The 21045-nt window shown below is 56.7% G+C and overlaps 3 gene segments (V, D, J or C); all 3 read right to left on the bottom strand.

Annotated features, from left to right (window-relative positions):
- Positions 1-9555: 9555 nt before the first annotated feature.
- On the bottom strand, positions 9556-10087 carry LOC111823480. The segment is given in 2 exon segments: positions 9556-9932; positions 10042-10087. Coding segments are annotated over 2 exon segments (423 nt in total).
- A 6031-nt stretch (positions 10088-16118) lies between these two features.
- On the bottom strand, positions 16119-16618 carry LOC111823479. The segment is given in 2 exon segments: positions 16119-16471; positions 16573-16618. Coding segments are annotated over 2 exon segments (399 nt in total).
- Positions 16619-18133: 1515 nt separating this feature from the next.
- Positions 18134-18687, bottom strand: LOC102436515. The segment is given in 2 exon segments: positions 18134-18540; positions 18642-18687. Coding segments are annotated over 2 exon segments (453 nt in total).
- Positions 18688-21045: the final 2358 nt, after the last annotated feature.

Here is a 21045-nt window from a genome sequence, read left to right as displayed (position 1 = left end):
GGTGGAGGTCATCCCTGAGTCCTGCTCCTGAGGCCCCACAGCTGAAGCAGAGCTCCCCACACCTCTCCCTTCCCCTCTTCATAGTCTGCGGGAGGGAGGGTCCTGTTATGCAAATGAGACCCCATCTATCTGATTCCTCCTGGGGCCCTGGGGCAGGTGCCTCTGCCTGAGGATGGCCCTGGGTGTGGGCGGGGCTGTGTGGGGCCTGTTGCTAAGGGAACCACAGCTGTGAGCCCTGAGAAGGGGCACCAGGTGGAGCCAGGAGGTTGGCCCCAGTCAAACCCTGCAGGTCCCTCAGGAGCGAGCCCAGGGCGCCCTCTAGTGTCCAGGCCCAGACACGCCATGGTGAGCCATGGTCACAGACCCAGGCAAAGGGGAACTTTTCCTCCATTAGGTTCACTCCATCCTACAAGTATGAGCCAATGATGCTGGGACTAGTGTCAGGGACCATCGGGGACAGAGCCTGACGGGAGTCACAAGAGGCGTGGGGGAGGTCTTGGCCCGCTGGCCAGGGGAGAAGGGCAGCTGGAAAGACCTGAAGCGTCCCCCCAGGTCCTGATGCAACAACCTGCCTGGCACTCAGGCCGCATCACAGGGAGGGGGCTCCCGCCTCAGAGTCAGAGTCACCCACAGGCAGAGGCTTCCGGGGCAGAGAGCCAGGGAGGCCCTGAGGGTGAGTCGGGGCTGCCCCAGGTGAGGGGTGGGGGCAGATGAGGAGCTGTGGGTGCCAGTTGGCATGAACCTTCTTCTTTCTTATAAGTATGCCATTGCATGCCTCTAAGCCTTTTTATTCTTTTAATATATTTATATTGGATTCAGAGAGGAAGGGAGAGGGAGAGAAAGATAGAAACATCAATGAGAGAGAATCATTCAGTGGGGGCGTCTTGCACACCCCCCACTAGAGATGGGGCCCGGCAATCGGGCAGTTGCCCTGACTGGGAATAGAACCGTGACCTTCATGTTCGTAGGTCGATCCTCAATTCCTGAGCCATGCTGGCCGGGCTGGTGGGAAACATCTTGATGATGTTGTGCTTCCAGGGCAGGTGATGGTGACCCTCTGACCCAGGGACCCCCCACCCTAACACGGAGGTTTCCTGTGCAGCCCAGGCTGCGTGGGCCCAGGCCCCTGGAATGAAGGGGAGAAAGACACCAGGATTGTGAGTCACTGAGTCTAACAACAGGCTGGGCCAGGGGGCAGGGCAGGGCCTGTGTCTTCCTGGGACCTGTTTGCAGACGTGAAGACTCAGGCGCCTGTGCAGTGAGGGAGGAGGCCGAGGTGAGAGGGGTGCAGGCCATGGTCCAAGGCTCCCCCTTCTAAGGCCCTGAGCGGGAGAGAGCACCCCATCTCTCTTATCCCTCCCCAGGCCCCAGGGATAGAAGGTCCATTCATGCAAACAGGTCCCTCCCACGGACTCTCCCAGTAACATCCTCTCTCCTGTGTCCTGGTCCTGGGATGGGGGGTGGAGGGATGAGGAGCTGGGACAGGCCTGGTCTGGGGCTCCCTCGGGGAACCCAGGAACCACCCCGCAGAGGTCACATACTACAGACAGAAGTGGGTTTCCAGCTGAGGGCGCCCAGCAGACCCTGTCCAGTGCTGTCTGACAGCGCCCCCTGCTGTCCAGGCAGGGCTTCCTCACCCAGGAGAGGGGCTGCCAGGCCCCTGCACAGAGGAACCACCTTCCTCACACTTTGCCCAGAGGCCCCGCCCCAAAGGGAACCCATCAGAGCCTCCCCTCCAGCTGCAGCCACATTCCCGCCTCAGCTTCTGTGGAAGGAAAAGGTAAGACCCACTTCAGGGCCTCTGTGCGGGTGGCATCGCCCAATTAGACAAGAGGAGGGAAGATCTCCTTTTAAAATTTAAATATGTTTTTATTGATTTTAGAGAGAGAGGACGGGAGAGGGAAAGAGAGAGACATCAATTGGGCTGGCAGGTGTGATATATTACAGTCTTCCAAGGTGGGCTCCATATTGATCCGCCCTTAATATCCTATTTTAAATTATTAGATCAACAGATAAACTCAGATTATCTCAATAGATATTCTGATAGAGCCTTTCACCGAATCTGAAACATATTTCTAATAAAAACACATACGGGTGGAAACAGTTTACAATATGGAAACCTCACTCGCTCCACAGACATGAGACTTCGTCCTACAGCAGCTCTTGGCTAATGGGTGGGAGGAGGGAATCGCCACAACCATCGGGAAGGGGTCATTGGGAGTCTTACTCCATTGTGGGTCAGCGTGACTCAGCACGTTTAGACAATGAAGGAAACAGGAAGAGACCAGTGGTTAGACCTCAGCGTGGATGGAATGGACAGGAGTCATTCCCACAGCCCCGAGGGTCTGATATACTAACCGGACAATCCATGGGCCGCGCTGCCTGTCCCTCCTGGAGCCAATTCAGCAGAGACAGGGTGGAATCATTGTGAGCGTTGATTCCCTTCCTGCTGGCTGCTGGGGAGGGCAGCGCATCACCCACAGAAACCTGCTCTGCCCCCCATAAGCCCGCTGCTTGTATTGGGGAGAAGGACAAGGATTACAGGAACCTAGGCCAAGGGTGTGCCAAATGGCAGTTCACAGGTAATGGGGGCTGGAGATTCGCAAAGGCCTGTGGGTGTGCAAAGTGCTGGTAGCTCTGGTTTCTGCAACCAGGCTGGTCATCTTTCCAGGATCACAGGCAGCTCCCTGATGGGAAGGATGGGTCCCAGGTCCCAGGTGCAACTCCCAGCCAGGTGAGAAGGTTCCTCCTTTAATCAGAACAAAACAGTCAGGGTAACAGAGCAGGATTCCTATATCTTAGAATTCCAGCGGGTCCCCTGCATTCCATTTCGTCCCCTGAGAGTACAGCCTGGGACCTAGTGGACACTATGGATGTGCTCGACTCAGACACAGCTGGACCCTGGGGCCCTGGTCCTGCCCTGACCCATCGTGGACTCGGACCCAGGGCGGCTGCCCCAGCATCCGGGAGTTTCTGCTCCATTTGAGGAAATCCAGGCTGGAGGGGAGGGGGCGGAATGGAAAGGATGGGGACAGGTTTTCTGAACCAAGTTCACTGAAGTGGGTCTCAGGCCCCGGTGTCGGGCAAGCACAGGAAGCAGCTGGGTTGTCGGAGGAGTGGGGTCTGCTAGGGGAGCCCCGATTCAAGAGGGACAGCAGGTTTTTGTCTCAGTTCCTAATAGGCCTGGAGCACTGTGTGACCTTTAAGACTCTTGTCCCATACTGAGCAGTAATAGTCAGCCTCGTCCTCAGCCAGCAGCCCCGTGATGGTCAGGGAGGCTGAGTTTCCTGACCTGGAGCCAGAGAATCGGTCCGGAATCCCTGAGGGTCGGTTGCTATTACTATAGATGATGCATTTGGGGCCCTTTCTCCTGGGAGCTGTTGGAGCCAGTCCACAGTATAACTCCCAATGTTGGAGCTGCTTCCAGTGCAGGAGATGGTGACCCTCTGGCCCGGGGACCCCGACACTGAGGATGGCTGAGTCAGCACAGACTGGGCCCAGGATCCTGCAAGAGGGGGAGACACAGAGATGGTGAGTCTGGGTCTAGAGACAAGAGGAGGAAGCAGGGCCCATGTGTCTTCCCAAGGCCCCTTCCCCGTCCCCTCATCCAGTCACCTGTGCAGTGAGCCAGGAGGGTGAGGAGGAGAGGGGCCCAGGCCATGGTGGAGGTCATCCCTGAGTCCTGCCTCCTGAGGCCCCACAGCTGAAGCAGAGTTCCCCACACCTCTCCCTTCCCCTCTTCATAGTCTGCGGGAGGGAGGGTCCCTTTATGCAAATGAGACCCCATCTCTCTGATTCCTCCCGGGGCCCTGGGGTAGGTGCCTCTGCCTGAGGATGGCCCTGGGTGTGTGCAGGGCGCGGTTGTGAGGGACCCGTTGCTAAGGGAACCACAGCTGTGAGTCCTGAGATGGGGCACCAGATGGTGCCAGGAGGTTGGCCCCAGTCAAACCCTGCAGGTCCCTCAGGAGCAAGCCCAGGGTGCCCTCTAGTGTCCAGGCCCAGACACGCCATGGTGAGCCATGGTCACAGACCCAGGCAAAGGGGACCTTTCCCTCCATTAGATTCACTCCATCCTACAAGTATGAGCCAATGATGCCAGGTCTAGTGTCAGGGACCATCAGGGACAGAGCATGATGGGAGGAGCAAGAGGCGTGGGGGGAGGTCTTGGCCCGTTGGCCAGAGGGGAAGAGCAGCTATACTTAGGAAAGACCTAAGGCGTCCCCCCAATATTCTGATGCAACAACCTTCCCGTCACTCAGGCCGCATCACTTGGTGGGGCTCCCGCCTCAGAGTCAGACGCACCCACAGGCAGAGGCTTCAGGGGCAGAGAGCCAGGGAGGCCCTGAGGGTGAGTCGGGGCTGCCCCAGGTGAGGGGTGGGGCAGCCTGAGGAGCTGTGGGTGCCAGTTGGCATGAACCTTCTTCTTTCTTATAAGTACGCCATTGCATGCCTCTAAGCCTTTTTTTAAATATATTTTTTGATTGGTTTCAGTGAGGCAGGAAGAGGAAGAGAGAGATAGAAATATCAATGGTGAGAGAGAATCATGGATCAGCTGCCTCCAGTATGCCCCCTGCTGGGGATCCAATCCACAACCCGGGCTTGTGCCTGACTGGGAATCATACGGAGACCTCCTGGTTCATAGGTCGATGCTCAACCCCTGAGCCACGCCGGCCGGGCTGGTGGGAAACATCTTGATGATGTTGTCTTCCAGGGCAGGTGATGGTGACCCTCTGACCAGGGACCCCCCACCCTAACACGGAGGTTTCCGGTGAAGCCCCGGCTGCGTGGGCCCAGGCCCCTGGAATGAAGGGGAGAAAGACACCAGGATTGTGAGTCTCTGGGTCTAACAACAGGCTGGGCCCAGGCGACAGGGCAGAGCCTGTGTCTTCCTGGGACCTGTTCCCAGATGTGAAGGTTCAGGCGCCTGTGCAGTGAGGGAGGAGGCCGAGGTGAGAGGGGTGCCGGCCATGGTGGGCGTGCTGCAGGGCTCCCCCTTCTAAGGCCCTGAGCTGGGAGGGAGCACCCCATCTCTCTTATCCCTCCCCAGGCCCCAGGGATAGAAGGTCCCTTCATGCAAACCTGTCCCTCCCACGGACTCTCCCAGAAACGTCCTCTCTGCTGTGTCCTGGTCCTGGGATGGGGGGTGGAGGGATGAGGAGCTGGGACAGGCCTGGTAGGGGCTCCCTCAGGGAACCCAGGAACCACCGGACATAGGGCACCGACTACTGACAGACATGGGTTTCCAGCTGAGGGCGCCCAGCAGACCCTGTCCAGTGCTGTGTGGCAGCGCCCCCTGCTGTCCAGGCTGGGCTTTCTCACGTGGGAGAGGGGCTGCCAGGCCCCTGCACAGAGGAACCACCTTCCTCACACTCTGCCCAGAGGCCCCGCCCCAAAGGGAACCCATCAGAGCCTCCCCTCCAGCTGCAGCCACATTCCCGCCTCAGCTAAGACTAGAGGAGGGAAGATCACCTTTTTAAATTTAAATGTTTTTATTGACTTTAGAGAGAGAGGACGGGAGAGGGAGAGAGAGAGAGAGAGAGAGAGAGAGAGAGAGAGAGAGAGATCAATTGGGCTGGCAGGTGTGATATATTACAGTCTTCCAAGGTGGGCTTCATACTGATCAGCCCTTAATATCCTATATCATATTATTAGCTCAACAGATAAACTCAGATTATCTCAATCCATATTCTGACAGAGGCTTTCACCGAATCTAAAACATATTTCTAATGAAAACTCATCAGATAGAAGCAGAGACGTTTACAATATGGAAACTTCACTCCCTCCACAGACATGAGACTTAATCCCACAGCAGCTCTTAGCTAATGGGTGGGAGGAGGACATCACAACCACCAGGAACAGGCCGTGTGACTCTCCCTCCAATAGAAGTCAACATGACTCTGCACGTTTAGACAATGAAGGAAACAGTAAGGGATCAGTGGTTAGACCTCAGCGTGGATGGGGATGGACAGGAGTCATTCCCACAGCCCAAAGGTCTGACACAGTAACCGGACAATCCATGGGCCGCGCTGCCTGTCCCTATGGAGCCAATTCAGCAGAGACAGGTTGAATCATATGAGCGTTTATTCCCTTCCTGCAGCAGCCTGGGGGAGCAGCGGGTCACCCACAGAAATCTGCTCTGCCCCCCACTCCTCGTAAACAGGCTGCTTGTATTGGGGAGAAGGACAAGGATTACAGGGGACGTAGGCAATGGGTGTGCCAAATGGGTAGTTCACAGGTAATGGGGGCTGGAGATTCGCAAAGGCATGTGGGTGTGCAAAGGGCTGGCAGCTCTGGTTTCTGCAACCAGGCTGGTCATCTTTCCATGATCACAGGCAGCTCTCTGATGAGGAGAACGGGTCACATTCTCAGGTGAGCTCCCAGGTCCCAGGTGCAACTCCCAGCCAGGTGAGAAGGTTCCTCCTTTAATCAGAACAAAGCAGCCACAGTTAACCGAGCAGGATTCGTATCTCTTAGAATTCCAGCCGGTCCCCGACATTCAATTTTGGCCCCTGTCAGTACAGCCTGGGACCTAGTGGACACTATGGATGTGCGCGACTCAGACACAGCTGGACCCTGGGGCCCTGGTCCTGCCCTGACCGATCGTGGACTCTGACCCAGGGCGGCAGCCCCAGCATCCGGGAGTTTCTGCTCCATTTGAGGAAATCCAGGCTGGAGGGGAGGGGGCGGAATGGAAAGAAAGGGGACAGGTTTTCTGAACCAAGTTCACTGAAGTGGGTCTCAGGCCCCGGTGTCCGGGCAAGCACAGGAAGCAGCTGGCTTGTGGGAGGAGTGGGGTCTGCTAGGGGAGCCCCATTTCAAGAGGGACAGTGGGTTTTTGTATCACTTCCCCACAGGCCTGCAGCACTGTGGGAGCACTGAGACTGAAGTCAAAGGACTGGCAGTAAGAGTCGGCCTCGTCCTCGGCCTGCAGCCCCGTGATGGTCAGGGTGCCTGAGTTGCCAGACTTGGAGCCAGAGAACCGGTCAGGGACCCCTGAGGGTCGTTTGCTATCCTCATAGATGAGGAGTTTGGGGGCCTTTCCTGGAACCTGTTGGTACCAGTGCACATAACCAAGCCCAATGTTGGTGCTGCTTCCAGTGCAGGAGATGGTGACCCTCTGGCCCGGGGACCCCGACACTGAGGATGGCTGAGTCAGCACAGACTGGGCCCAGGATCCTGCAAGAGGGGGAGACACAGAGATGGTGAGTCTGGGTCTAGAGACAAGAGGAGGAAGCAGGGCCTTGTGTCTTCCCAAGGCCCCTTCCCCGTCCCCTTATCCAGTCACCTGTGCAGTGAGCCAGGAGGGTGAGGAGGAGAGGGGCCCAGGCCATGGTGGAGGTCATCCCTGAGTCCTGCTCCTGAGGCCCCACAGCTGAAGCAGAGCTCCCCACACCTCTCCCTTCCCCTCTTCATAGTCTGCGGGAGGGAGGGTCCCTTTATGCAAATGAGACCCATCTCTGATTCCTCCCAGGGCCCTGGGGCAGGTGCCTCTGCCTGAGGATGGCCCTGGGTGTGTGCAGGGCGGGGCTGTGTGGGGCCTGTTGCTACTGAAACCACAGCTGTGAGCCCAGAGAAGGGGCACCAGGTGGAGCCAGGAGGTTGGCCCCAGTCTAACCCTGCAGGTCCCTCAGGAGCGAGCCCAGGGCGCCCTCTAGTGTCCAGGCCCAGACACGCCATGGTGAGCCATGGTCACAGACCCAGGCAAAGGGGACCTTTCCCTCCATTAGATTCACTCCATCCTACAAGTTTGAGCCAATGATGCTGGGACTAGTGTCAGGGACCATCGGGGACAGAGCCTGATGGGAGGAGCAAGAGGCGTGGGGGGAGGTCTTGGCCCGCTGGCCAGGGGGGAAGGGCAGCTGGAAAGACCTGAGGCGTCCCCCCAGGTCCTGATGCAACAACCTGCCCGGCACTCAGGCCGCATCACAGGGAGGGGGCTCCCCCTCAGAGTCAGCATCACCCACAGGCAGAGGCTTCGGGGGCAGAGAGCCAGGGAGGCCCTGAGGGTGAGTCGGGGCTGCCCCAGGTGAGGGGTGGGGCAGCCTGAGGAGCTGTGGGTGCCAGTTGGCATGAACCTTCTTCTTTCTTATAAGTATGCCATTGACTGCCTCTAAGCCTTTTTTAAAATATATTTTCTATTGGTTTCAGTGAGGCAGAAACATCAATGGTGAGAGAGAATCATGGATCTGCAGCCTCCTGTATGCCCCCTGCTGGGGATCGAATACACAACCTGGGCCTGTAACCTGACTGGGAATCGAACCATAACCTCCTGGTTCAGAGGTCTAAGCTCAACCCCTGAGCCACGCCGGCCAGGTGGTGTGAAAGGTCTTGATGATGTTGCTGTCTCCAGTTCAGGTAATGGTGACCCTCTGACCCAGGGACCCCTGACACGGAGGTTTCTGTATCATATTATTAGGGCAACATTTAAACTCATATTATCTCAATCGATATTCTGACAGAGCCTTTCACCGAATCTAAAACATATTTCTAATAAGAACACCTCAGATAGAAGCAGAGACGTTTGCAATATGGAAACTTCACTCGCTCCACAGACATGAGACTTCGTCCTACAGCAGCTCTTAGCTAATGGGTTAGGAGGACATCACAACCACCAGGAACAGGCCCGTGGGACTCTCACTCTGCTATGAGTCAGCATGACTCAGCACGTTTAGACAATGAAGGAAACAGGAAGAGACCAGTGGTTAGACCTCAGCCTGGATGGAATGGACAGGAGTCATTCCCACAGCCCCGAGGGTCTGATATACTAACCGGACAATCCATGGGCCGCGCTGCCTGTCCCTCCTGGAGCCAATTCAGCAGAGACAGGGAGGAATCATATGAGTGTTTATTCCCATCCTGCCGGCAGCTTGGGAGAGCGACGGGTCACCCACAGAAATCTGCTCTGCCCCCCATAAGCCCGCTGCTTGTATTGGGGAGAAGGACAAGGATTACAGGGACGTAGGCAAAGGGTGGGCCAAATGGGCAGTTCACAGGTAATGGGGCCTGGAGATTTGCAAAGGCCGGTGGGTGTGCAAAGGCTTTGCAGTTCTGGGTTCTGCAACAAGGTTGTTAATCTTTCTATGATCACAGGCAGCTCCCTGATGGGGAGAACGGGTCACATTCACAGGTGAGCGCCCAGGTCCCAGAAGCAACTCCCAGCCAGGTGAGAAGGTGCCTCCTTTAATCAGAACAAAGCAGTCACGGTGAACAGGGCAGGGTTCATATTTTTAGATCTCCAGCTGGTCCCCTACATTCCATTTCGGCCCCTGTCAGTACAGCCTGGGACCTAGTGGACACTATGGATGTGCTCGACTCAGACACAGCTGGACCCTGGGGCCCTGGTCCTGCCCTGACCCATCGTGGACTCTGACCCGGGGCGGCTGCCCCAGCATCCTGGAGTTTCTGCTCCATTTGAGGAAATCCAGGCTGGAGGGAGGGGGCGGAATGGAAAGAATGGGGACATGTTTTCTGAACCAAGTTCACTCAAGTGGGTCTCAGGCCCCAGTGTCCCGGCAAGCACAGGAAGCAGCTGGCTTGTCGGGGGAGTGGGGTCTGCTAGGGGAGCCCCATTTCAAGAGGGACAGCAGGTTTTTGTCTCAGTTCCTCACAGGCCTGCAGCACTGTGGGTCCGCTGATACTGCTGTCCCACCCTGAACAGTAATATTCAGCGTCATCCTCAACCTGCAGCGCCGTGATGGTCAGGGTGGCTGAGCTGCCAGACCTGGAGCCAGAGAATCGATCAGGGACCCCTGAGAGTCGGTTGCTATTATCATAAATGATGCATTTGGGGGCCTTTCCCGGGAGCTGCTGGTACCAATACACATAGTTACTCCCAATTTTGGAGCTGCTGTCAGTGCAGGAGATGGTGACCCTCTCGCCCGGGGCCCCCAACACTGAGGATGGCTGAGTCAGCACAGGCTCGGCCCAGGATCCTGCAAGAGGGGGAGACACAGAGATGGTGAATCTGGGTCTAGAGACAAGAGGAGGAAGCAGGGCCATGTGTCTTCCCAAGGCCCCTTCCCCGTCCCCTCATCCAGTCACCTGTGCAGTGAGTCAGGAGGGTGAGGAGGAGAGGGGCCCAGGCCATGGTGGAGGTCATCCCTGAGTCCTGCTCCTGAGGCCCCACAGCTGAAGCAGAGCTCCCCACACCTCTCCCTTCCCCTCTTCATAGTCTGTGGGAGGAAGGGTCCTGTTATGCAAATGAGACCCCATCTCTCTGATTCCTCCTGGGGCCCTGGGGCAGGTGCCTCTGCCTGAGGATGGCCCTGGGTGTGTTCAGGGCGGGTGTGTGGGGCCTGTTGCTAAGGGAACCACAGCTGTGAGCCTGAGAAGGGGCACCAGGTGGTGTCAGGGGGCTGGTGCCAGGAGGTTGGCCCCAGGTCACACCACAGGCCCCTCAGGAGGGAGCTCAGTGCGCCCTCTAGTGTCCAGGCCCAGACACACCATTGAGTGACATGGGGGCCAGAACCCATGGAGGCCACCTCTGCCTTCCCACTGCTCTGCCCACTGCCCCTGCCCTAGGGCCAGGCCAGGGTCCCCTCTATGGCCTCCCCTCACCTTGGGGCACCTTCAGTCTCTACTCGGCGTCCTCAGGGGGAGTCTGACCACAGCTCCTGGTCTGGTCAGTGGTCAGGACTGAGGTGGGGTCTCTGACATAAACTCTACACCAGTGTCGGGTCCAGAGCAGTGACCAACCCCATGGAGGCATGTTCCCTTCTGTGCAGGACATGGCTTCTTTCCTCTCTGGTGGCTGGAGGTCTCCTTCCTATGCCTTCCCAGCCTAACTGAAGAGCAAGGGGACCTTCTCTAGGTTTGGGGAGGTGGCGGAGAGAAAGCCCTCATGTGCCTTCGTGGTGGGCGATGCTGGGTAATACTTGATCACCTGTCAATATGTCCACCTACAAGAAACCATCGCTCTCCACGAACCGTGGGCTGTGGTTCACTCCTAGGATCTGTTCTCAACTCTCAGTCAGACGTGGGCTTTTACATGAGAGAGGAAAACAGGAAATGCAGAAAATTCTAGGCAGAATTTTTAAATTTCTGTGCTAAAGGTTTATTTTAAACCTTTATATATTAGTCACCACTCACCCAACTTAAAATGCATGTATGTTATTATATGTAAAAGTCATAATAAGGCTGATTTGAAAATTCTAGGATCATGCAAATTGGAAATTGTGGGCGGAGGAACTGATGGAAAAGCATTGGTAACGGAACGCCTTCTGCTCCGGGTTGAAAGCTGTGAATTGACGTTTTCTAACATCACTTTACATTTCAGTGGTGAGTTGGGAGCTGTGCCCTGTGGTCGGGTCCTTATGGTTGGAAATCCCCAGTCGCTGCCCAGTGACCCCCACGAGGAGTTTCTAGGAGCTTCCATCCGTCCCAGGAACAGAAGCACCTGCCACAGGCAGAGCTCCCAGGACACAGCGGTGTCGGCTCTAGGCCTGTCACTGGGCGGCACAGCCACAGGCGCTGCCCCTGGTGTCCAGCGTCCGCAGGACAGAACTCGTTCCCTCAGCCCCCCAGTGGCCCTCTGGTTCTGTCCCGGGAGAACCCTAACTCATACACAGCCTTTCCCGCTGGCCTTTGCACTGGCCTGTTCTGCGGAACAGTCTCTGCTAAGGGGAAGCAAAGGGAAGTCTGTGCTCTGTGTCCTACACAGTCCCTGAGGGCTCACAGTCACAGGAAGCGAAGGAGCAGGAATACCACATCCCGCCATGCATCCCTGCTCCTTCTCAATGCCCCATAGGCCAGGCCCCCTGCACCCCGTCTGTCCCCGGGGAGACCCCCACTCTTCCCAGGAGAAGTCAGGGCAGATCTGGAAGTGAATGGCGGTTTTCCGAGAAAGGCCTTCAACTTTCCATCCTGGATTCACAGACGCGGGTTCCCTTGACCAGCCTTGGGAATGCAGGCAGGAACCCCGAGACCATTTCTGAGCCACTGGGTCGCAATCCTTACTCAGCAAGATGCAGATCACAGAGTCCTACACGGGAGTGAGGCGAAATCACACACATGTCACCGCAGGTGCACACTGCAGGCTCCGCACCCAGGGGTACCTATCTTGGGTCTCCTGCACCCACACACTGTCCCTCGGCCCTCGGGGCAGCGTCTCCCCACCTGGTCTGCGTCTCTCCTGACACTAAAGCTGCAGCCCTTGTCTCACCTCGACGTGGTTCCTGTAACTTCGCATCTGCTCCCCCCGCGGCCCCTTCCCCAGGTGCCGGCAGGTCACATGGAGCCAGAGGGTTACTCCAGGACCATTGTTTCTTTTATAGCTTTTCTTACAGCTTCCACATTCCCGCTGAAATGTTCTACCTCATTCTTCACTGAAAGTGTGTTCTACCTGAAGACCTTGCAGTTATTATTTATTCAGTTTTGGGGAAACTGTTATCGTAACTACACTGAGTATGTTGAACCACAAAGTGGGATGTCTACTTAAGTTTAATGTTCTTGCCCCGGCTGGTGTTCTCAATGGTTAGAGCATTAGCCCAAGCACTCAAGGTTCACAGGTTCAATTCCTGGTCAAGGGCATGCACCAGTGTTGTAGGCTCAATCCCTGGCCTGGTTGGGGTGCATGCGGAAGGCAACCAATGGATGTTTTTCTCTCTCTCTCTCTCTCCTTTTTTTTTCTCTCTCTCCCTCTTTCTCTCTCCCCCTCCCTCCCACCATTACAATTACACTCTCTCTGGAAACCAATGGAAAAAATATTCTTGGGTGAGGGTTAACAAACAAAAAATAGTTTAATTTCCTTGTCATGTTTTACACTTTTCATTTCCTTGTCATGTTTTACACTTTTCATTATATAAGACTCCCTCCCCCCACCCCCAGATTTTATGTTGTTACAAATCACACTGTAACAAAAGCCAAACTCAGGAGACAGGTGATGGTGCAAAAGGAAAGTGGCTTATTCAGGTGATGTGCAACCTGGGAGGATGGCAGGCTCCTGTCTCAAAAATCACCTCCACTTCCTGCTCAAGCCTGCCGTTCATCTATATATATAAAAGCCCAAGCCATCAGACTACCGGTAGCTATGACACGCACAGACCACCAGGGGGCACACGCTCAACGCAGGAGCTGCCAAGCTACAGTGACTTGGCAGCTGCGGTTCTGGGGTTATGCAGCCGGAACCAGAGAGGAGGGAGCCTGATTCCGGGGTGCGTCACCCGAGAACTGCCCCCTCACAATATGGGACCCCCCGGGGGATGTCGGAGAGCCAGTTTCAGCCCAATCCCCACAGGCCAGGCCGAGAGACCTGGATTCGTGCACTGGGCCTCTAGTATAGTGATAAGGAGGGGAAGTTGTGTGTTTTTTTGCTATCCAATTATCTTGCTTGCTTTCAGTGCACTGGGGGATGTCCATTCATGTTTCTAGCTGTTGGCATGCTCAGTGTAAGAACCTCCCCCGGAGCCATCTTGGCCAATGTGGGAGACTCCCCGGTGCTCCCTGTCTATGGTTGTGGGGAGGAGAGGGCTTCAGGAACCACCTCCAGAAGCTTGGAGATGCCACATGCCTCATCCCACCTCTAGACCCGGACACGGCGCCTGCATAACCGCGGAGCCAGTTGGAGTCCGTGGGGCACTCCTGGTGCTTCGTTGAGTCTGAGTAGTAGGATAGCAGGTACCGGGGAGGGCTCCCTGGCTTCTGCCTCGTGGAGGGAGAGAACTCTGTCCACTTTCATCCCACGGGCACACGCGCCACAGCGGTGGGGTCCTCGGGTTCCGGAACCACAGGGCACGCGGCGGGCACACAGCCCCCTTCTTCCTGCAACTCCCACCACAGCCACCATCCGGAGTGGTGCCTGGTCTGGGCGTTTCCCTGGGGGTCATCAGGCTCACTGTCATTTCAAGAGAAAATGGGCAGCTCTGAGGTGTGATCACAGATGGATGAACAGGCAACATTTCAGCGTCGTCACGATTTTTTGTTGTTGTTGTATTTCTGTTTCATTTGTCCTTAGGCTTCAGAAACGGCCATGGAGAAATGGGAGTGGGCCCATCAGACGCAAACCATGCGTGGGTTAATAGAGTGTGCACATGTGCGAGCTACTGTTAAATGTTTACGTGGCCACGAGACAAGCAGGCCGAGGTTTTTGTCCCACTTCCCCATCCGGGTGGGTCACCGTGGGAAGCGCCACCGTGGGAGATCAGACAGTAATAGTCGGCCTCGTCCTCGGGCTGCAGCCCCGAGATGAGCAGGAGCCCCGCATTGGCCGAGGCGTCCTTGGACCCAGAGAAGCGGCTGGGGACCCCGGAGCCCAAACTTGGACTTGAGGAGTAAGTCAGGAGGTACCGGGGAGGGCTCCCTGGCTCCTGCTGGAACCAGAATATGGTTTTATTAACAGCACTGACGTCACTTTTCAAGGTGCAGGGGAGTCTGGCTGTGGCTCCCAGAGATGCAGAGAGGGAGGGCGGCTGAGTCAGCACAGGCTGGGAGAGGGACCCTGTGGAAACAGACACATGGGGGTGAGAAGAAGGGTCGGGGGGCAGGTGCTCTGGGTCCCCGAGGCCTGTCCCTACCTGTGCAGTGAGCGAGGAGCACGAGGAGCACAGGGGTCCAGGCCATGGTGAGCGCAGCCCGTTCCCAGGACACAGAGCTGGGGCTGGTCTTCCCAGACCTCTCTTATCCCCTCCCAGCTGGTCTCCCAGAGGAGGGGCTGCTCCTCTCTTATCCCCTCCCAGCTGGTCTCCCAGAGGAGGGGCTGCTCATGCAAATGTGCCCCAGGCCCTGCCCCTCTATCAGAGGAGGGGCTTCTCATGCAAATGTGCCCCAGGCCCCACCCCTCTGTCAGAGGAGGGGCTTCTCATGCAAATGTGCCCCAGGCCCCGCCCCTCTCCCAGGGTCACTGCCATTTATGACACAGGAACAGCCTGGCCTGTGTCTTCCTGCTGAGACCCGAGTGCCCACAGCGTATCTCCCAGCCTGAACGTACAAGGAGGGTGGAGGGCAGAGTGAGGAACATGAGAGACAGTGGGTCACATTTCCATCCTTTTCTGGTCCTACTTGGACCCCACATCTCCCAGCCATGGGGTGACATTGTGACTAAGCCCAGTTCCCACTGGACAGGCCCTGTTACCTAAACCAGCAGACAATCCCCTTCCATAGACCATGATGGTGGCGGGGAGGCGGTGTGAGTTATGGGGTCCAGTCACCTTGACAGCAGGGGCTCCTGGTCAATGGGTCCGGAAGGAGCCTCTCTTCCTAGGGGTTTGTTGTGTATGTGCGGTGCCCGCGACTGCAGAGACATGAGGTTCTTGTGCAGAAAGCCAGCGTGTACGGCCTGGCATCTCACCCGGGACCACTTGGCCCACTTCCTCTAGAGCAGGCTCAGCATTTCCCCAGCAACTGGGAAGCATCCGCCACCATCCCGTGGCCCCAGAAGGGATTTCCCGGGCTCAGGCCCCCTTTTCCCCTTAGAGAAACCCCCCCCGGCGAGGTTACAGGTGAGCTCTGGTCCGGGAGGTCCTCCATCTGGGGCCGAGTCCTCAGGAGGTCCTCCATCTGGGGCCGAGTCCTCACTCAGCATCTCCCATCCGGGTTGCTTGGCTCTGCAGCAGTGAGCAAAGGACTCCAGCAAATGAATGGAATCAAGGGAGGGACCAGGGGAACCTTCAATTTACAGGGAAGGACCAGGGGAAACTTCAATTTACAGCGAAACTAGGAAGGAACCTGGGACCTCCCACCTGTGAGTGGCACCTGACCTGCGGGCAGTCAGGGGGACTGGCCCTTTAACTGTGGGTCTGATACCTCTCTGGGCAGATGGTGTGAGGACTGAGACCTGCTGTCGGGAAGAGAAATCCTCACACATCGGGGACCAGAGGGGTCAGGAGTGAAGTGCTCTGGGTGAGGAGCAAACAAGACCCAAGAGGAGGAAGGAGCTGAGATTCTGACTCAGAAATGGTCCTTCTTGTTAGAATTTCCCCAGACACGGGGGGTGGGCTGGGCTCTGCGACCACCTCGTGTGCCCCTGGGACGCCTGTGCTGCTGCTACATCCTGTGTGACCTCCCTCCTCCCAGGGACACAGGTCCCTGGAGCCCACCTGACAGAGGCCCCCACAGACGCTCCTCGCTGAGGGAGGCTCAGAGCCACCACCTCGGGGCCCAGGGGTTTTTGTCTCACTTCCTCGTCATCTGAGACACTGTGTGTGACTAAAGCTGCTCCCACTGCCATGATCTGCATTGCAGTAATAGTCAGCCTCGTCCTCAGGCTGCAGCCCCGAGATGGTCAGGAGCCCCGCATTGGCCGAGGCGTCTTTGGATCCAGAGAAGCGTCTGGGGACCCCAGAAACGTGGTACTTATCTGAGTCCGACTTATATCTCAGGAGAAATCTGGGAGGGCTCCCTGGCTTCTGCTGGAACCAGCGTATATGGTAGTCGCCAAAATTGGAGCCACTGCTCAGGGTGCAGGTGAGTATGGTGGTGGCTCCCGGGGATGCAGAGAGGGAGGGCGGCTGAGTCAACACAGGCTGGGAGAGGGACCCTGCAGACACAGACACTTGTCAGTGATGGGCAGGGAACAGGGCACCTTTCCCAGAAGCCTGAGCAGGAAGGGAAGAAGCCTGGTCCCAGGCCTGTCCCTACCTGTGCAGTGAGAGAGGAGCACGAGGAGCAGAGGAGTCCAGGCCATGGTGCTCACAGCCCTGAGCCCACAGTGGGGCTGGGCTGCCCAGGCCTCCTTTTCTCCCCACCCTCTGCCAGGGGAGGGGCTGCCATGCAAATGGGGGTCCCTCCAGGGACTGCCCAGCCCCTCCCTGGGCCCTGGGGCTGGAGCTCAGCTCACACCCCAGACTGAGGAGCCTGGATATAGGCTCACCCCTTGGGGGGCCCTGGGAGGAAGCACCTGCTGAGACAGCACATCACTGAGCACAGGGCCCAGCCACAGGCCCAGGCTCCTATTAGTTAAGGTCCTTAAATTGCAGCTGCATTGGGACCACAGGGCGGTCTCACAGCGCCCCCTGTTGGTGGCAGCACACACCTGCCCTTGGCCCAAAGCCCTAGGGCCCAGCTGCACCTGCAGCTCAGAGGGGACTGTCTCTGGCCACACATCCTGGCCTGGTCCCAGGTCCTGTGACTCTGATGCACTGGAGCCTCCCTGCAGCGCCTCACTCCCAGGAGGAGTCCCGTCTGTGGGAGGAGCCATCATGGACACAAAGGACAGATTGATTAGGTTTCCCCTCCAGTGAAGATGGTGCAACAGTCAGTGCACAGTGACCCTCATGTCCGACGTCACAGCCCAGGGACACCTTCCTCTGGTTACTGGGACTCACAGGGCTGTTCAGGGAATTTCCCGGGAACACACTCAGGGGCAAGTTCAAAGGAGGACTTTCCACCAGACCTTTCACATCATGAGATGCATGTGCAGGTTCACAGAGATCTGATGCGATGGACTCAGACACATCATGGCTTCTGCAGGCCTCACAGTGGCCAGTGGAAGGTGTCACAGCTCATTCATTTCAGGAACTGACTTTTTATCTGCATTTCTGTGTTCTGTGTTTCTTATAGGATTTTCTTGGTTGTCTTAAAAAAATTTATATTGAAATAAATCTTTACCTACTGTACTTTCTGACATATTGTCCTATTTATTGACAAATGTGAAATTGTGCTGTGTGTGTTGACTCAGTGAAATTCTGGGCAGTTGACCGCAGAAACCATCAAATCCTCACTGAATGGAAACCACAATAGGAACTTGTCACTTTTCTTTTAATCACTCACATGAGGATGAACCCTGACCTCGGACCTGAGGAGCCCGAGGGAGAGGAGGAGGTGAGGGAGGCAGCAGCAGAGGAGGGAAGAGGAGGAGGGAGGGTGTCACTGAGATTCTGTGCTGGTTGTGACCAACCTTCTGTGGGTTTGATCAGAGAAGAAGAAGGTTGTGTCCTTGACCAGGGTGGACACTAACATATCAGACATGATGGGTCAGTAGTGACACAGGGTTCACACACATGGCATTAATGTGTGGGGGAGCATGGCTGTCTGGGTGATCATGTGCAGGTGCAGACACAGGATGTGAGCTGATAGGAAACATCCCTGGTCTTGGCCCCTGGCCCCGGCCCAGGGCTCATGAAGCCTTTGTCACTCCCTGGGGTACCTGAGGGCCTTTTGCTGATGAGGGGACACTCGGTGGGCTCCAGGGATTGGCACCCTAAGTGCAGGCAGCCCTCACCTCGGGCTCTGAGGTTTTGCTATCACTTCCTCGTCTTCTGAGACACTGTGCATGACTAAAGCTGCTCCCACTGCCATGGTGTGTAGCACAGTAATAGTCAGCCTCGTCCTCAGGCTGCAGCCCTGAGATGAGCAGGATCCCCGCATTGGCAGAGGCGTCTTTGGATCCAGAGAAGCGGCTGGGGACTCCGGAGCCCTGGTTCTTATCTGAGTCTGATTTAAAATTCAGGAGAAACCTGGGAGAGCTCCCAGGCTTCTGCTGGTACCAGGATATCCAGTAACCACTAATATCAGAAACACCACTCAGGGTGCAGGTGAGTCTGGCTGTGGCTCCCGGAGATGCAGAGAGGGAAGGCGGCTGAGTCAGCACAGGCTGGGAGAGGGACCCTGCAGACACAGACACTTGTCAGTGATGGGCAGGGACCAGGGGACATTTCCCAGGAGACTGAGCAGAAAGGGAAGAAGCCTGGTCCCAGGCCTGTCCCTACCTGTGCAGTGAGAGAGGAGCACGAGGAGCAGAGGAGTCCAGGCCATGGTGCTCACAGCCCTGAGCCCACAGTGGGGCTGGGCTGCCCAGGCCTCCTTTTCTCCCCACCCTCTGCCAGAGGAGGGGCCTCCACGCAAATGGGAGTCCCTCCAGGGACTATCCAGCCCCTCCCTGGGCCCTGGGGCTGGAGCTCAGCTCACACCCCAGACTGAGGGGCATGGAGGTGGGCTCACCCCTTGGGGGCCCTGGGAGGAAGCACCTGCTGAGACAGCACATCACTGAGCACAGGGCCCAGCCACAGGCCCAGGCTCCTATTAGTTAAGGTCCTGAATGTGCAGCTACATAGGGACCACAGGGAGGTCTCTCAGAGCCCCCTGCTGGTGGCAGCACACACCTGCCCTTGGCCCAAAGCCCTGAGAGCCCAGCTGCACCTGCAGCTCAGAGGGGACTGTCTCTGGCCTCACATCCTGGCCTGGTCCCAGGTCCTGTGACTCTGATGCACTGGAGCCTCCCTGCAGCGCCTCACTCCCAGGAGGAGTCCCGTCTGCGGGAGGAGCCATCATGGACACAAAGGACAGATTGATTAGGTCTCCCCTCCAGTGAAGATGGTGCAACAGTCAGTGCACAGTGACCCTCATGTCTGATGTCTCAGACCAGGGACACCTTCCTCTGGTTACTGGGACTCACAGGACTGCTCAGGGAATTTCCCGGGAACACACTCAGGGCCAAGTGCAAAGGAGGACTTTCCACCAGACCTTTCATGTCATGAGATGCATGTGCAGGTTCATGGAGATCTGATGCGATTGACTCAGACACATCATGGCTTCTGCAGGCCTCACATTGGCCAGTGGAAGGTGTCACAGCTCATTCATTTCAGGAATTGACTTTTTATCTGCATTTCTGTGTCCTGTGTTTCTTGTAGGATTTTCTTAGTTGTCCTAAAAATTTTTTATATTTAAATAAATTTTTACCTACTGTACTTTCTGTCTCATTGTCCTATTTTAGTGACAAATGTGAGATTGGGCTGTGTGTGCAGATTCAGTGAAATTCTGGGCAGTTGACCGCAGAAACCATCAAGTCCTCACTGAATGCAAAACACAATAGGAAATTGTCACTTTTCTCTTAATCCCTCACATGGGGATGAACCCTGTCCTAGGACCTGAGGAGCCCGAGGGAGAGGAGGGGGTGAGGGAGGCAGCAGCAGAGGAGGGAAGAGGAGGAGGGATGGTGTCCCTGAGAGTCTGTGCTGGTTGTGACCAACCTTCTGTGGGTTTGATCAGAGAAGGAGAAGGTTGTGCCCATGACCAGGGTGGACACTAACATATCAGACATGATGGGTCAGTAGTGACACAGGGTTCACACACATGACATTAATCTGTGGGGAGCATGGCTGTCTGGGTGACCATGTGCAGTTGCAGACACAGGATGTGAGCTGATAGGAAACACATGCTGGTCTCGGCCCCTGGCCCCGGCCCAGGGCTCATGAAGCCTTTGTCACTCCCTGGGGTACCTGAGGGCCTTTTGCTGATGAGGGGACACTCGGTGGGCTCCAGGGATTGGCACCCTAAGTGCAGGCAGCCCTCACCTCGGGCTCTGAGGTTTTGCTATCACTTCCTCGTCTTCTGAGACACTGTGCATGACTAAAGCTGCTCCCACTGCCATGGTGTGTAGCACAGTAATAGTCAGCCTCATCCTCAGGCTGCAGCCCCGAGATGAGCAGGAGCCCCGCATTGGCAGAGGCGTCTTTGGATCCAGAGAAGCGGCTGGGGACTCCGGAGCCCTGGTACTTATCTGAGTCTGATTTAAAATTCAGGAGAAACCTGGGAGGGCTCCCTGGCTTCTGCTGGTACCAGGATATCCAGTAACCACTAATATCAGAAACACCACTCAGGGTGCAGGTGAGTCTGGCTGTGGCTCCCAGAGATGCAGAGAGGGAGGGCGGTTGAGTCACAGCAAACTGGGAGAGGGACCCTGCAGACACAAACACTTGTCAGTGATGGGCAGGGACCAGGGGACGGTTCCCAGGAGACTGAGCAGGAAGGGAAGAAGCCTGGTCCCAGGCCTGTCCCTACCTGTGCAGTGAGAGAGGAGCGCGAGGAGCAGAGGAGTCCAGGCCATGGTGCTCACAGCCCTGAGCCCACAGTGGGGCTGGGCTGCCCAGGCCTCCTTTTCTCCCCCACCCTCTGCCAGAGGAGGGGCTGCCATGCAAATGGGGGTCCCTCCAGGGACTTCCCAGCCCCTCCCTGGGCCCTGGGGCTAGAGCTCAGCTCACACCCAGACTGAGGGGCCTGGAGGTGGGCTCACCCCTTGGGGGCCCTGGGAGGAAGCACCTGCTGAGACAGCACATCACTGAGCACAGGGCCCAGCTACAGGCCCAGGCTCCTATTAGTTCCTTAATGTGCAGC

Source organism: Myotis lucifugus, unplaced genomic scaffold (assembly GCF_000147115.1).
Source record: "Myotis lucifugus unplaced genomic scaffold, Myoluc2.0 scaffold_509, whole genome shotgun sequence".
Taxonomy (NCBI): Eukaryota; Metazoa; Chordata; class Mammalia; order Chiroptera; family Vespertilionidae; genus Myotis; species Myotis lucifugus.
Note: the sequence above shows the minus strand (reverse complement) of the source record. Positions and strands in the feature narration are given on the sequence as shown.